The 15,181-nt window shown below is 42.4% G+C and overlaps 1 protein-coding gene across 1 annotated transcript in view; it reads right to left on the bottom strand.

The window, feature by feature from the left end:
• ATS1 (phospholipid/glycerol acyltransferase family protein) overlaps positions 1-9,806 on the bottom strand; it is a 61,848-nt gene extending 52,042 nt beyond the window's left edge. The window contains exons 1-2 of the mRNA XM_087393950.1: positions 9,175-9,806; positions 6,281-6,378 (exon numbers count right to left, since the gene is read on the bottom strand). Coding sequence (XP_087250076.1) covers positions 6,281-6,378; positions 9,175-9,538 — 462 coding nt within the window. The 5' untranslated portion in view covers positions 9,539-9,806. The remainder of the gene's footprint in view (positions 1-6,280; positions 6,379-9,174) is intronic.
• Between the last annotated feature and the right edge of the window lie 5,375 nt (positions 9,807-15,181).

The following is a 15,181-nucleotide window of genomic DNA, read 5'->3' as shown; positions in this document are numbered from 1 at the left end:
CTCTCTCAGAGGGTATCCCACAGCGGAAGACTGATAGTTAGCTCAAGAACTACACGCAGAATTGTCATTATGGAATCAATCCTTCATCAAGTGTGTGTACTTCACAGCATTCATGTGTATGTGCACACTAGCAATTAGACAATGCTCTGAGACAGATATAGAAGCAACACTTTATATTTCCGTCCATCCACAAACTAGACAAAATATAATACCTCTACATCTCTGAGAGCCCGAGTGCTCTAATAAGCGTATGTAGACTCTCTGTCCGTCAGTGATATCTCCACCTTACTGCCTGAGTACAACCTAGGTGGGCAGCCTCCTATGAGGTCTACAGCTTACTGCCTGAGTACAACCTAGGTGGGCAGCCTCCTATGAGGTCTCTTTCTCCTTCTGAACATAGGCCCAAGGATAGCCCTGCTTCTGCTCCTTCTGCTGGTAGAAGGCTGCTCCGGAAGATGAGCTGTAAGGCCCAAAGCCTCTCCTTAATAGGCCTCAAGGCCTGCCAAAACAACCGACCAAACAGGCCGACCAGCCCTCTACCTGCCCCAACCTGGTCTGGCTTCACGTATTTCCACAAACCCTAGGTTCACCCCCCAATGCTCTCCTCATATGGGGGCTTACAAACGGGGAGGTGACCTATCCATTTCCAACATAAGGAAGTATAGGACACCTCGTGGAAGTAGGAAACACCGAGTAGCCTATGAACTTGAAGAGGGTTCGGAGACTAAACAAAAGCTATTATCGCTTTGCTCCTGCCCTGATCCTCCGGAATTCTACAAATAAATCTGCAAATGTAGGATTTAATTAGTACAATACCTTTTTGATGTACCTGTTGTACCCGCATCAACACTTGATGGCAAAACCAGCATTTTGAGCTTTGCAACTGATGTAATCTACTCATATTGGAGAATCAAGAAGTATATTGTCATTATGATAATCCTGTGCCAGATAGACTTAGTCGATTATACCAACATAGCCTACTAGTGTTGCAGTGAGACGATTCCCTCCTATATAGACGTAATTCTGCCCAAAAAAAGTTACGTTTCTATAATGGTCTTCGGTTTGTGCCAAAAATTGGCTTCATTTAGGAAGTCCAAATCTATAGAATTCAAGTCCTACTAGTCTCCCAGTCCTATCGTTGTCCTGCAACCTTGTACATATAGAATATTTGTCAATATCAACATGGTTGTCCCCTTACTGTTGGTGAAAAAGAAAATATTTTTTTTCTTCTAGTTATAAATTCACTGGAGTATCGAGATTGAAAAGGAATATCAGCCTTAGACAGGAAATACTTAGTGTGGAGGAGTCGCCAAACATTTATGATCCGAGTAAGACAAGGGGTTGGAGATGGATCTAAATCCATCCCTTAAAAGACAATGGTAGCCACCTCAGATCTCATAGTACATAGGGCAATTGAACGCCAAGTGCTCCTCTAACTCAATCTCCTATAGGTCATATAAAGTGCAAACACAGGGCCCTCTCTAGGTATGCCCTTAGCCCGCCCACTCGCAATGCGTAGTCGGTGGGATGAAACATGAAACTGTCCGATCGATATCCTCAAAGAGTTGGGGAGGTGGATCCCTATATAGCCTGGCGGGTTCATGAAGCCCTCCTCTAATATCCGTAAAAAGTAGTGGTCTCTGTAGAAGTTGAGCTTCACAGAAAGCTTACTAGGGACTAACTAGGTCCAGAATGTATATAGTTGTATTAGATCCTCCCGAATAACCTGATTAGCCTCATGGTAAGTGAGCTGAACAGAGGAGGCCTCAAGACTATACTAAAAGGGGGGTAATCTTTCCATATGGAGGCCCTAGACCCTCAAATCATCTGCACATATGTGCATGGTAACACCTTTGGCCGGCTTTCTCTCAGACGCTACGTTCACCCCCCCATGCTCTCCTCATATGGGAGCTTACAGATGGGGAGGTGACCTTTCCAACAATCCAATCATATAAATTTATATTTTTTGCTGTTCTAAAGTACACAGAAAATAAAAGAGAAGAAAAAGGAGGTAACAAAAACTTTTTGAAAAACAAAAGGAAGACATACTTAGCAAGCAAAGCAACACTTATGTCGTCATCAGTGCCCAAGCATAAGCAGCTATACTGGATTTCTAGAGACCTGCAGAGTCTCTTGGGCAAACCCAGTGCTTACTAAAATACGTCAAATAAACAAAAGAGAAAGAAAACAAGAAATAAAGAAGAAAGGAAGGTGGTCACTAAGCAAAAATAAACGAACAAAACAAGAAACAAAACCTTCCAAAAAAACAGGAATAAACTCTCTCTCTCACTAGCGGACTTGATGATACAGATTCTACTATATGCAGATGACATAGTCCTCCTGTCATCTTTGGCAGAGGGACTACAGAGACATCTAGATGCCCTAGAGGTGTTGTTCCCGTCAGAAACTCGATACCAACTGATACGTACAATCAACTAACTACAGCAGATAAGCGGAACTGGTGGCCAAAGAAGTCCCAGCTTACGAGCTGTCTACGTGAGCTTGGAGGGCCAAGACTGCAATGGAACAGATAGCGATGTGAACCTATCGCCTGTTGTCACAGGCTCTCAGATCCCCCGTAGTCCTGCCTGCGTGTCGCCCTTGCACGAATCTCATCGAAGACCTCCGTTAACGTGAGTCCCTGTTAGTCTTCATTCCGTCGTAGACCACGGGCAGCAACACCTCGTAATTCGTTGATTAGCCCGTCGCGTGGAGGTCACGAGCAATTGCGAACAGACCCGTCGTATATCACGCCCACGCCATTCGTTGTCGCATGTTGCGACAGCAGCTGCACGTTCACCATTTCGACTCTCTCCATAGCTCACGACGCACTTCACGTTCCGTCACCCAGGTTCTCTCTCTCACCTAGCCTTGAGCTCTGGTCTTTCGTCCACCCCTTGATCTCTTCCTAGCGCTCTGATACCAATTGTTAACTACCTTCTCTATTTCCTACTGCAAATCATGGGAGTAGCACCGATATTGTTCCACCCAGCCTTTCTTGCTAAAACATGAGAGCTAGCTGAGAAAATTCAAATTTTTTAACATACGTCAAAGCTCATTCTCATCTCTCACTAGCTTCAACAAGCCCCATCTCCCTAGATGGATCTAGATGCCACATGTCATCATCATAGGGCCTTTCTAATGCAACATTTCACCCCTCTCTTGGGATGCTTTAATTTCCTTTGCCCCTGGGCACATTTTTTGCATTAGGCCCTTAGCCTTAGATCCACCTAGTCTGGTGCTATCAACCCTCACCTAGGACCTTGACATTAATTCCCTCCCAATCATTTACATGAAGCGCAAACAAATATATTACAAATATAGATCCTTTAAGGAAAATGTCAACTGATTCTTACAAGGTCATGCTACCTCGGCTAGAGCGTAACATTCCATGCACCTGGACCATTAACACTATCTCACCCATCCACAAGGCAGGGGATCCCATGAGCCCAGAGAACTATAGGACCCTGGACCATTATGATTGGACATGTCATGTCCAAGGTTTATGCATCAGTACTTGATTCCGAGGTTGATTCCGAGGTCAGCAGATTTGCGGAGTGTCGAGGACTTAGAGCAATAGGACAGGCCAGATTCATGCATGATCATGAAACCATGCACCACATTCTCACGCTCAGATGTATCATCGAGGAGACAAGGGCACGAAAGCAGAGGGTTTATTGTTGCTTTGTGGATTTCCGAAAGGCATTTGACACGGTTCCGAGAGCCCGCCTCATACGGCGCCTACAGGACTTGGGTTATGAACAAGAGATCATCTAGACTGTCATGGCACTTTACGAGAGAGTTTCAGGCAGAGTCCGAGCAAGATCTGGGTGGACAGACAAGATCACGAGGACTATCGGTATCAAACAAGGGTGTCCATTATCACCTACCTTGTTTGGCCTCTACATTGACGAGCTTGAGACAGTGATGTAGACACCAGGGGAGGTAGGTTTCTCTCTGGCGGGCGCGCTGATCCGGATATAGCTTTACGCAAATGACGTGGCTCTCTTGTCTTCCTCAGCAGAGGGGCTCCAAAGACACCTTGACGCACTACAGTCCTTTTGTGAGTCTCATGATTTGAAGGTCAACCTGGGTAAAACCAAGGTCATGATCTTCAATACATCTCGAGACGTCATGCGCCAGGGGCAGTTCACATTTGATGGGTCACCTGTTGAGGTAGTTTCATCATACACCTATCTTGGGGTTGTCTTTTCCGGACCCATCTTCACTATGAGACCCGCGATGCAAGCACGCTTGAGCAGAGGATATGCTTCATTGGCCAGACTAGAGAGGCAGTGCTTACACTCGCACTTCCAGGATTCACGGACCAAGGGGTTGCTTTTTAACTCCTTGGTCTACCCAGCGGGAATGTACAGCATTCCATGTTGGAAGCCAGACTTGTCAGATACAGAGTGGGCCCGTGTGGAGCGGCTACACGTTCTCATGTTATCACGGATGATCACAACGATCACTTCCTACATAGATCATAGCGGAGGGTTTCATTTCTTACATATCACAGCGAAGGGTTTCATTGACCCACTAGGATACATGCAGATCTACCTACCCCACTCACTGAGGATCTCTCTTGAGCAGTTCCGGGTCTCTTCACACAGACTTCGTATCAAGAGCGGCAGAGAAAAGCAACTACCTAAGGAGAGGCGCATATGCACATTGTGTGACATGCAGGAGGTTGAGACAGAGAATCACTTCATCTTCCATGTCCTATTTACTATGAGATTCGAGAGTGTTTCTACTGCCTCTTCAGAGATAGCTATGGGATTTTGGCCCGATTCCTCTCCTACCCAGACCAGCGGTGTTTGGCAGGATTCATTCATGAGGTACTCAAACACCACGAGAGGATACTCTGAGCAAGGAGACAGGAGCAGACTTTTTCCTTGGCTGAGCAGTGTTCGGCAGGATTCATTCATGAGGTACTCAGACACCGCGAGAGGATATTCCAAGCACGGAGACAGGAGCAAACTTTTTCCTTGGCTAATCCCTCTCAGAGCTCTATCACGGAATTCTTTCAGCCAGATCACATGGACCCCCACGAGATGAGGCCTCGACGTGACCGTGACCCTATGACCCGACAGCTCAGACAGAGGGTTGACACACAAATCACACTTGGGGACATCCCCTCCCTGTTTAGAGTCGGAGCCCGCCCGACCGACGAGGGTCACAGTAGCCCTGGTTAGACGTGAAGCTACGACTAGGAGACGTGCCAGGACTGCATCTTTGAATGGCCGACAGCAATGTATTGCCGACTTCATGCCCCCATTGCCTCATCCACCCTGATGTATTGTTGCTGCTGCTGATGATGATGATGGGATTGATTTATAGTCGACCATTGACATGACTATGTTGTACTTAGGATTTAGTACTACCATTCTGCATTTTTGCATTTTGCATTGGTGTGGATGCTCGTTTAGTAGCTCCACTACCACAGCTCATTTGTATCAGGTTTTTCATAGTCTCATAGACCCATCGGTCTTCCGAAGACTTTAATAAACTTTTTTTCTTTTCTTTCTTTTTTTCTTTCTCTCTCTCTTATTTATGGACCCTTGGGCCCTTACACAGTACCTTATTGAAGCTTTTACACAATTACACTCATTTCCAACAAGGCCTTTGGGAGCGGTGTCTACATATGCTAGAATTTGCTTATATATTACCAATGTGATTCTTCCATAGGCAAAGAACCACCAAAGATTATTTATGATAAATTGTTGTCTTGTCATCTTCTTCAAATAAAAGACAGTTTTTTATGCAGCAGATAGGAAGACTACAAATCTATATACCTTTGTAAGACTATAATATATCCAATCATACAAATTTAGATTTTTTGTTGTTCTAAAGTCCCAAAAACTACAAATCAGCTAATGACATGGTAAGGAGCAGACTCTTCAAGCCTAGACCCATCAAACATGGCTGCAAAAGGCCGCACAAGATAGTCAAATTCGAAGGTGATTGTGTACTTTCTTCCTTCAGCAAGGCAAAGTTGAAGATGAAGATTTGTAATAACACGGAGTAAGTTAAGCTATGTTTACAAGCATATGGTCCTTTCCCGCTTGCACAAAGGATCAATGATGTATCATTTTGATTACACTTCTTCTCATTGGCGTACACATATAGCTTTTCGAGCTTTTAAAAAGAGCAATGTGTCCATCCTGACAATAGATCAGCAAACAATGGGACGACGATAGAGAGACTAAGGGATCGCAAAGTACACAAGATGTTCAAAGACTCTTAAGTAATAAGTCCAAATAAAGAGCAATGAGCTTACAGCATCTCTATAGGTGTAATAAAGCTCCTCCATGCCATACCCTGCTCGTGGAGGTATCCTCTTTGCTTCAACTTCTTTCCTTATGCCCAGAAGCAGTGCTGTGACAAACAACATATTCTTATTCACAATTATCTACAACTGGAAACCACGCAAAACATGATTGATAAAAGAAAAGCATTTCAATTCCCAGGTACTGTCAAAAGCATTGCTGTGTCTCCCTGTTGATTAACTAGAAGAGATCTCCTTATTCCAAATATAATCTGCGTTCTAAAAACAGTCATTAATTTACAAGACAAGTGCCATCTTTCCAAGTAACACTGCATAGCAGCTAGCTGATGGCAAAAAGAGGTATCCACTCTCCTCTTCAATGCACATAACTTTTATTTATCTGTCTCCTTATGGAGCATGCCTATTCCATGCGCAACATGATCCAGCAGACCTGTCAGTGAAAAGCACACAATTTCCTCAAACAAACTAGTACTCAAAAAATTATGTCAGTGCCTTTGTAACCACATGTAGGCTTTGTAACCAAACAAAAAAGGTGCAAATTCAGCCGAACCCAAGAGAGACATCAGGACTTGCCTTCTAAAAAGAAAAAGTGTCTACTTGTGACATATTTGTCCCTATCAGCCTCGATGTCATATATATGCCATGCTTGACAATTGAGAGAAGACAAAAGACATTTTGTTTCGAACAAATTCAAACATTGTGAAACCCGAAAGGCTTCAAAACATTTATAATAAGCATCACATAAAGCCAAAGGGATGATAGCCCAGTGGCTCATGGCTTCCACGAAAAGTGCCGAGTCATAGCTTCAAATCTCGCAGCCCCTTTGGTGATAGCAATTGCACACGCAAATGAAGACTCAAACGTGAAAAACCTACCAGAAAGTAGCCCAAAAGAGTTACCAAGTCAGTACAAAGGCCCCCGGCACGGGGGGAGCACGGCTATTGAACATAAAGCTCTCATAAGCATGAGCCTGGACAACAAGGAGCCTCAATGTTTTAAGAAGGAGAAAAGTCAGACAAATGGATGAATGCAGTGAAAGCTGAACATGAAGCCGTGAAGAATAATACTTGGGGGCTTGCGAACCTACTAGCATGTAAAAATATTGTTGGTTGTAAGTGGGTTTACAAAGTAAAGTACCAAGCTGATGGCAACACTAACAAGTATAAGGCAAGACTTGCAGCAAAAGGGTATTCCCTAGAGGAAGGATTCACTATTTTAAGACCTTTGCACATGTGGCTGAACAATACACAGTATTGATGATAGCACAAGCAGCACACCATAGTTAGGAGTTCTATCAAATGGGTGTTAAGTCAGCATTTTTGAATGGCCACTTGGAAGAATTGTACATGGAGCAGCCAGCAAGGTTTGTGAAGCAAGGGCAAAAGAAGGTGTGTGAGTTGAAGAAGTCACTTAATGGCTTGAACAAGCACTGAGCTCTTAGAATTCGAAGATTAATATTTTCTTTGCAAGCATCATGAAGAAAAGGCAATCCGATCCCAATCTTCATCCACTTAGAGATCAAGGCAACTTTGTCAGTGTGGTGCTCTATGTGGATCATTTAAATATTACGGGCATTATTTCTTGGATATTGAAATCAAGCAAAAGAACAATAGTATATTTGTTTCAATGCAAAAGTATGCAATGGAGCTACACAATGAAGGATTGCAGAACATCTACCATGCCAATGGAGGACTACTAAAGTAGCTCCCTGATGTACCAGAAGGATCACGTTACTCTCTCCAATATAGCAGCTCGGTCACCTAGCTTCCACTACTGCTTGCTTGACATCATCTGCTAGCCCGCCTCTCCCTCATGCCACCGCTTCTCTCTCCTTGGTCTTCTCTCTCTCCCTACCATCATCCTTCCCCCTCCCAGACAACTTCGTTAAGAATCACGTGGGCTAGCGCTTGGCAATCTTGTCTAACACATGATGGCATAATCACATGGAAACATTGCGAGCCTTGACCGCTCCCTCCTGGCACACAGTAGCCTGATGCCCAGAATATATTACAGAATCGATGACAACACTAAGGCCTGCAACGCTCTGGTGACAGCCCGCATGGCTCAGTCAAGTGGATGACAGTGGGAGATGCGCTGTTGTAGAGGGCTTGTAGATGAAGCGGTCGCTTGGGGCTCAGCCGTTGTTGGAGCAGGGTGCTATGGACGTTGCCATTTGGCCGGCCGGCTTTGGGCTCATTTGGCTATGGCGTTGGTGGACGGGTTGGCCTTATGTTGAAGGCACCGTGAGCCGTAGGAGTAGCTTTAGTTGAAGAGTATGCCACATATATGTGATATGCTGCAGTTCGTAAATTTCTACACTAGATGCACATAATCATCAAACACATATTTCTACAAACTACATTCTGCAACCTGCCAATGATCGTTAACGGTGACTGTCATGTATGCGGTGTCCAATGGGCTATAGTGATCAACTTTGAAGTTTCAAGTTTATCACTTAAAATTTTATAGACCCTGAAGTGGACTACGCCACGATATAGAATATATAAAAGTTAGAAACTAGGCGCTAGAGGCATGAGAAAGCACTCAAAATAAAAGCAAGAAGCAGTCTAGAAGAGAAGAAAGGTAAAAGAAATTCCTAGCTATTCACAAGGTTCAGAAAATGCCCTTGACAAAATCACTCGAAAACGGTTACACAATCTAGTTACGAGTTGAAAGCGAAGGACACTTAGCTTCCAAATTATCACTGTGCCAAAATTCGTTCACAACCCCTTGAATTCGTTCATGTAAACTCAGTACTGTCAGTTGATCACTGTCCATTCTGAACGCGAGACGGCCGTTTCAACAATCCAAAACCTTTATTGATCCAGGATTCGTGAGGTAGAACAGACCGACGTCTTAAATGAGCACAACGAGCCCCATCCTACCTTTTTCGGAAGCCACATTTTGAAACGATTCCGAATGGCCGGAGGTGACTTGAGGCAGCGAAGAGGGCGTGGAAAGGGAAGAAGCAGCGGGCGGGGCTGCGACGGTTCCCGCTTTGAGGCCGGGGCTGTTCTGGGCGACGTGGAATTCGGCCGAGATGCGGAGGTTCCGGGGGGCATAGGAGGAGCTGCAGCAGCCACCGCGGCAGGTCCTGCTACAGGTGCTTCGGGGGGGGCAAAAGCAGAGGAAATCGGGAGGGAGGGAGTGCGAGAGGGGGGGTTTGAGGGGGGGGAAACGGAGGGGGAAAGCTGAAGGGGAAGGGGAGAGGGAGGGAGGGAGGGTGAGGAAGGGGAAGAGGGAAGCCATGGAGAGAGGGAAGAGGGAGGAGAGAAGGGAAAATGGGAAGAGGAAGAGATCAAAACGCCATAGCTGGAAAGCTGGAGAAGAAATGAGGCAATGGAGGAATGCAGAAGACGAGAAATTGATCTGAAAAAGGTTTGCGAGATGAAGAAGAAGAAGAAGAAGAAGAAGAAGAAGAAGAGATACAAAGCATGTTTATTGTTGTTGCTGTTAGAAGATAATGAAGAAATTTGGCTATGGCTTTCAGTTTTCTCTCAGTTTTCCATTTAACAACTTTGCTTCTTCTTCTGGTCCTTCTTACGTTTTCGGATCAGCCAGCCCCTCCCATTTCACCACCTCCCTAATCCTTCCCTTTCCTTGCTTAATCCGCCCCCTAATCTCCCCACATCAAATGTGTTGCCCACAATCTCTGCCCACACTACCTCACTTGTTGTCGCTCCTTCTGCCGCATTTGATTCCCTCGAGAAATACCCTCGTCTGTGTGTATGTGTGTGTGTGTGTGTGTGTGTGTGTGTGTGAGAGAGAGAGAGAGAGAGAGAAAAGTGTGAGTGTATGTTTGTATGGGGAGGGGGACAAGGAGTGGTGTGTGTGTGGTGGGGGGGAAAGCGCAAAAAGGAGATCTCTCTCTCTCTCTCTCTCTCTCTTCTAAAACACATATATGTGTAACATTGATAAAGCTTACCCATACTAATTATTTTGTAAAGCCCACATGTATCCATTGGCAAGATGTGACATATTGTGCTTCAAGTTCTCAATGTCTCTTAGCTCAACCACACACTCTCTTTTGCTGCGAAAAGCATTGTTTTTTGCTTATGGAGCCATAAAAGAGTGAGGGTGAAATATGTCATAACAAGTGCAACCTCAAGGGTACACTTTGAAAAACCTTTCAAAGATTCAATAATGAACAACTTAGTTACTATTCTAACATGATGGTCATTCAAATTCATTGATCACCTTCATAATGATACAAAGTGGTGCACCATTCACCCTTCATCTAGCTAGGTGTTAAAATTCAGCACTAGACCACCATGATGGCTTCTTCACGACACTCCAAAAAGTGCACTTCACTGTCTAAGTCCGATTATATGCTAAGGAATAATGGTATTCTCAATATTTAGGGCCATGAAAAGCTTTGATCAAGTATTTCACTTTTGTGAAGTTGATACAAGTATTCCATTTCAACTATTGAAAGAGGGGAAGACCAACTCTTCAATGTTTGTGCCTCTCAAAGGCCTTCAAATATTCGAAAGAGGAACCTTTGGTCTTCATTGGGAATTCTGGGAAAGGGCCCTTAAACTTAGCTCAAAACATCAATTGTCATCTCTAGAGAGCTAATGCATCCTCCCTTGCTATCCTTTCTCCATAAAGAAGCAACCAAACATGTCTACATCTGGAAAAAACCATTAGCACGTGTGAACAAGCACAGATTTAAAATACCCCTATATTAAAACTTTTAGATTTTTTTGTATAATTGTTTTCCCCTCTTATGAACATATATGTGTTGTAGTTTAGATTTTAAATGTCCCCTCCGTACATGTAATTATATTTAGATAAGTACTTAACCCCCTCTTGTCCATAAATGGCGTGTAAGTGCTCTAAATTTAAAAATCCCCTTCCATTAACATGTTATGTGTTCTATATAGTGACCACCCCTTGAGTCTAAAATAGCTCCCTTGAACTCACAACTTCAAACATCCATCCCATAGCATGTATGAGATAAGGCTGGGTGTCAATTAACTAATGGAAAGCTAATAATCTATTGAAGCCGTGGGATTTATGAGCATTAAAATGAAGCACTTTGAAAATGCATTAGAAGATGTTTTACTAGGCTTGTTGCAATTTAAAAAAAATCATGAGCTCCTTGATTGTGAAGTAGCATGTACATTAACAATTACACCTATACTAATCAGAGTACTTGACAACATGAGAGACTGAGAAAGGGGGACATGGGGTGTAGATTTCAATGTTTAGTTTGGCTCTTTTACTTGTATAGTTTATTTGAATTGTCTTTAAATAAAATATTGAGAGAGAGACAACATCCATCAAATCTTCACACACACACACACATATCTTATTTGAGTTCTCTTTAAAGCAAATATTTTGAGAGAGAGAGAGAGAGAGAGAGACATTCTAATCTTGCTAAATATATTTCACACACACATGACTATACATGTATTCAAAACATAACAATGTATAAAGAAATCAACGTCATCCAAGACTTTATTATCGGGCGACAACTTACTTATTCCTTTTTTTGTTTTAACAAGCCATGTGTAGTTACGAAAATCGCTTGATTTAATGTGTTTATGTTATATCAAGCTATATAGACTCAAAAACAAGATAAATTTTGCTTTTCTGCCATTAATTACACTAAATCATTAGATTAGGATTCCCCTTTAAAGAAGATTCTTTACATGGATATATGTGTCAACCAATCTCTTACAAGGAAGTAAAGTAGGGACTCACAAGGGGTATATTCTTTTTAAGGCCCTTTAAAGGCTTCAAGATAGACAAAAACACATGCAAGTATGCTTATTATTGTACCCATTTTGTGCATGAACAAAGATTTGCACCAAAAAGGTAGTCAATCAAGCATTGAATGGATTTGCTCACTCCAAGATAAACTAGAACAAAATTAACTTATGTGGAATCCAAAACTTTAAGTTGAAAGCTCATACCTCATGAAGGATGTGATTTGACACGAGCTCAGCATCCCCATCAATATGACTATTTACTCTTTGACTCCCAAATGAAAAACTCTTAGGATGTAATTTAATGAGTTACTTTTATTTCATATTACTATATTTGATATCCCTAAGACTAATATAATTTATGTGGCTTTTATATGACTATATTTGTTTTCCCACGGAACATGTGAAATCTATATATAGCTTTCATTTACGACAATAGCAACTCGAGTGCCTAAGGGCATTACATTCTTCTTTTCTATATATATACAACATTGCCTTCCTTTATCAATGTTTAAGGCCAATACTTGTAAAGAATATTTTTTTCCCCAATTTGAATTTGAGTCATACAAGTAAGATCCCTCGACTATCTTTGGCTATTCATGACATGCAGCTAAATGATTAAGATATATCTTCCTCCACAACTAAGGTAATCTCATCTTTATATTGTTAAATACTATTGCATATAGTACAAAATTTATAAACCATGATCAAGTATTGGATCAAAAGAAATGGCACAAAAGTTTTTGTATTTGTAGACGTGTAAGCTAGGAATGCAATTGTGTTAAACATCAAATTTCATAGGTTTTTATCCATAGAGTATAAATTTCTATTGATATGAGAGCCAATAATGAGCTCAATTATAGATCATTCTTAGTTCAGAAAACAAGATGTTCAATTTTATAAAGATCACGTACCTACCTTTTACAAACTAGAGCCAAAACGATGTAGAATTCTTGGAAGATGCTTCTAATGGGCTTCAAGTTCGGAGAAAAGCTTTCACGTATGTATGTAACAATATGTAAAGATCGTGTACCTACCTTTAAAAACAAATATTACGTATGTATGTAATATATAAGAGGGGTGGTCAGCCCAAGGAAGGACCTTTACAAAAATTGGCCTATAAGTGGGTGAACGGCTTTTAATAAGCAAGCAACTTGATAAAGATCATGTATCTGCCTTTAATAAGGTATAGCCAAAATTATTTGAAGCTAAATGTATTTTTTTGTGAAGATTTTCAAGAGATACAATCATGTATGTATGCATTGCAGTTTCCTTTTGAAGTTAGCTCAATGATTTCTCCATAACTAATGTTTTTGCATACTACAAGCAACAAGTTGCTTTCATTTTGTTTAAGTTGAGTTAAACATCAAGTGTACATTGCCCATACCATATATTTTACCCAAAAGCTCGATAAAGTAAGTAGTAGTATTAACTCAATATTAATACTAGTAAAGGACATACGGGTTAGTATTAACTTAATGTTTTTAGACACCATGTTTGCATCTTTTGATAGCACATGTAATAACGTTATTGAGAGGTTTACCAAGATTTCCGTACTCAACAAACCATACACGGCCACCACTTTAGGGTAATCCACATGTTTTAACCATGCATGTTTGGAGTTGAATACCTTGGGTGCATCATTTGAAAAGCTTTTTAGAGCCTTTGTCTGGGCGGAGGAGAAAGGTCAAAGGAAGATGCAAACGGCCCTCAAAGCCCTAAAAGTCCTAAAAGCCCAGGGGTGCTTTCGGTCTCCCAGACATATGGGTGAAGAATGCGGCGCTGATCTGTAAATGGCTACCCAACCTCTTCTCTAACGATGCGCCTTGGATTGAAATTGTAAAATTCATCCTTGACCAAGGCCATAGCCGCTACGCAGAGACATGTCCCAACATGTCCTAGTACTCGAAGATCTTCTGGACACGCATAATAGGGTCAGATTTAATTGCCGGACTACTTTTCGTGTGGAAGGAAGGGATAAAGTTCCTCAATTGGAAAGGGCGGAGCGGATTGAGGGGAGATGGTAGACTTGATGAAAGCATTTGGTGGTCGGCTGCCTTCCGCCCTCATGACAAAGTGTTCATGCTTCATGATCTCTCGAAAGCAAGGCGTCTCCATAGAAAGGGTTTGCAAGTGTTGGGGGACTTGTGGGATTCCCAGCGCATAGATTGGATTCCAATGGAAGCCCTCCTCCAAAAATACAAACTCAAGGAAGGGGAAAGACACATGCTCTAGGCGGTCTTTGATAGAATCCCGGCGGAGTGGCCACTGAACATGCAAAGGACCAATGATGACAAGATTGGTTTTTGGGCTACAGGCAAAATAAGCCTTGCAAAAATTTCTACCAGGATCATGTACAAAAGAATGATGGGGAGCTCGTCTGCGCTGCTTGACCTCAATAGAAAATGGAAACTTAGGTGAGATCTCAAGGGTGGTGGAAGAAAAGATTCGAGGGGGTTTGAAGACGGTGTGAAGCAAGCAAGGCCAGCTTCCTCCTTTGGAAGACCCTCCACCAGTGGTCACCATTGCAGGCACGGCTGGAGAAAACTCTACTAATGAACCCGGTTTGTCCCCTCTGCAACAAATCCTTGGAAAACGTGAGTCACCTAATGTGGACCTAAGTTTTACCTTGGCATGTGTTGGCATTGGGTCCTGGGGACACCCATGGGCTCCCCTCTGGGAGAGTTTCTTCTCACCTCAACCATGTGGGTGTCTTTTAGACCTCTCACAAAACCCCTATCATTTTCTCTGAGGCTCATCCATCGTTTGTAGGCCTTACTTCTATGGGAAAGGCTCGCTTCCATGGCAAGACTTTCAAAAGGGGTGTTCTTGAGTTGAAGGAAGTCTAGCCATTTTTGCAAGAAACATATTTATCATGTCCTTGTTTCGTTATTTCTCTTCCCCATTGAAAATTGGTGGTTCTAAGCCTTAAGAATGTTCAAGGTTTCTTTACATCGAGAAGGAGACCTTTCAACTTGATTGGGAGAATTCAATGATTTTTCGATGGAAGTTATTGATTGAAAATCAGATAACTTGGGTATGGCTTCAATTAGGGTCTTCGATGTATCATTAATAGATCCTAATTGTTTTTCTATATATTTTGTATTCAATTTTCTAGTTTGATGAACTTTGAATATGGAATTCCATAATCACCGTAATCTATATCTTCCATCCATAA

The sequence above is a fragment of the Dipteris shenzhenensis genome, chromosome 22, assembly GCF_047967505.1.
Source record: "Dipteris shenzhenensis isolate YYH24624 ecotype China chromosome 22, Dip_SZ_1.0, whole genome shotgun sequence".
Taxonomy (NCBI): domain Eukaryota; kingdom Viridiplantae; phylum Streptophyta; class Polypodiopsida; order Gleicheniales; family Dipteridaceae; genus Dipteris; species Dipteris shenzhenensis.
Note: the sequence above shows the minus strand (reverse complement) of the source record. Positions and strands in the feature narration are given on the sequence as shown.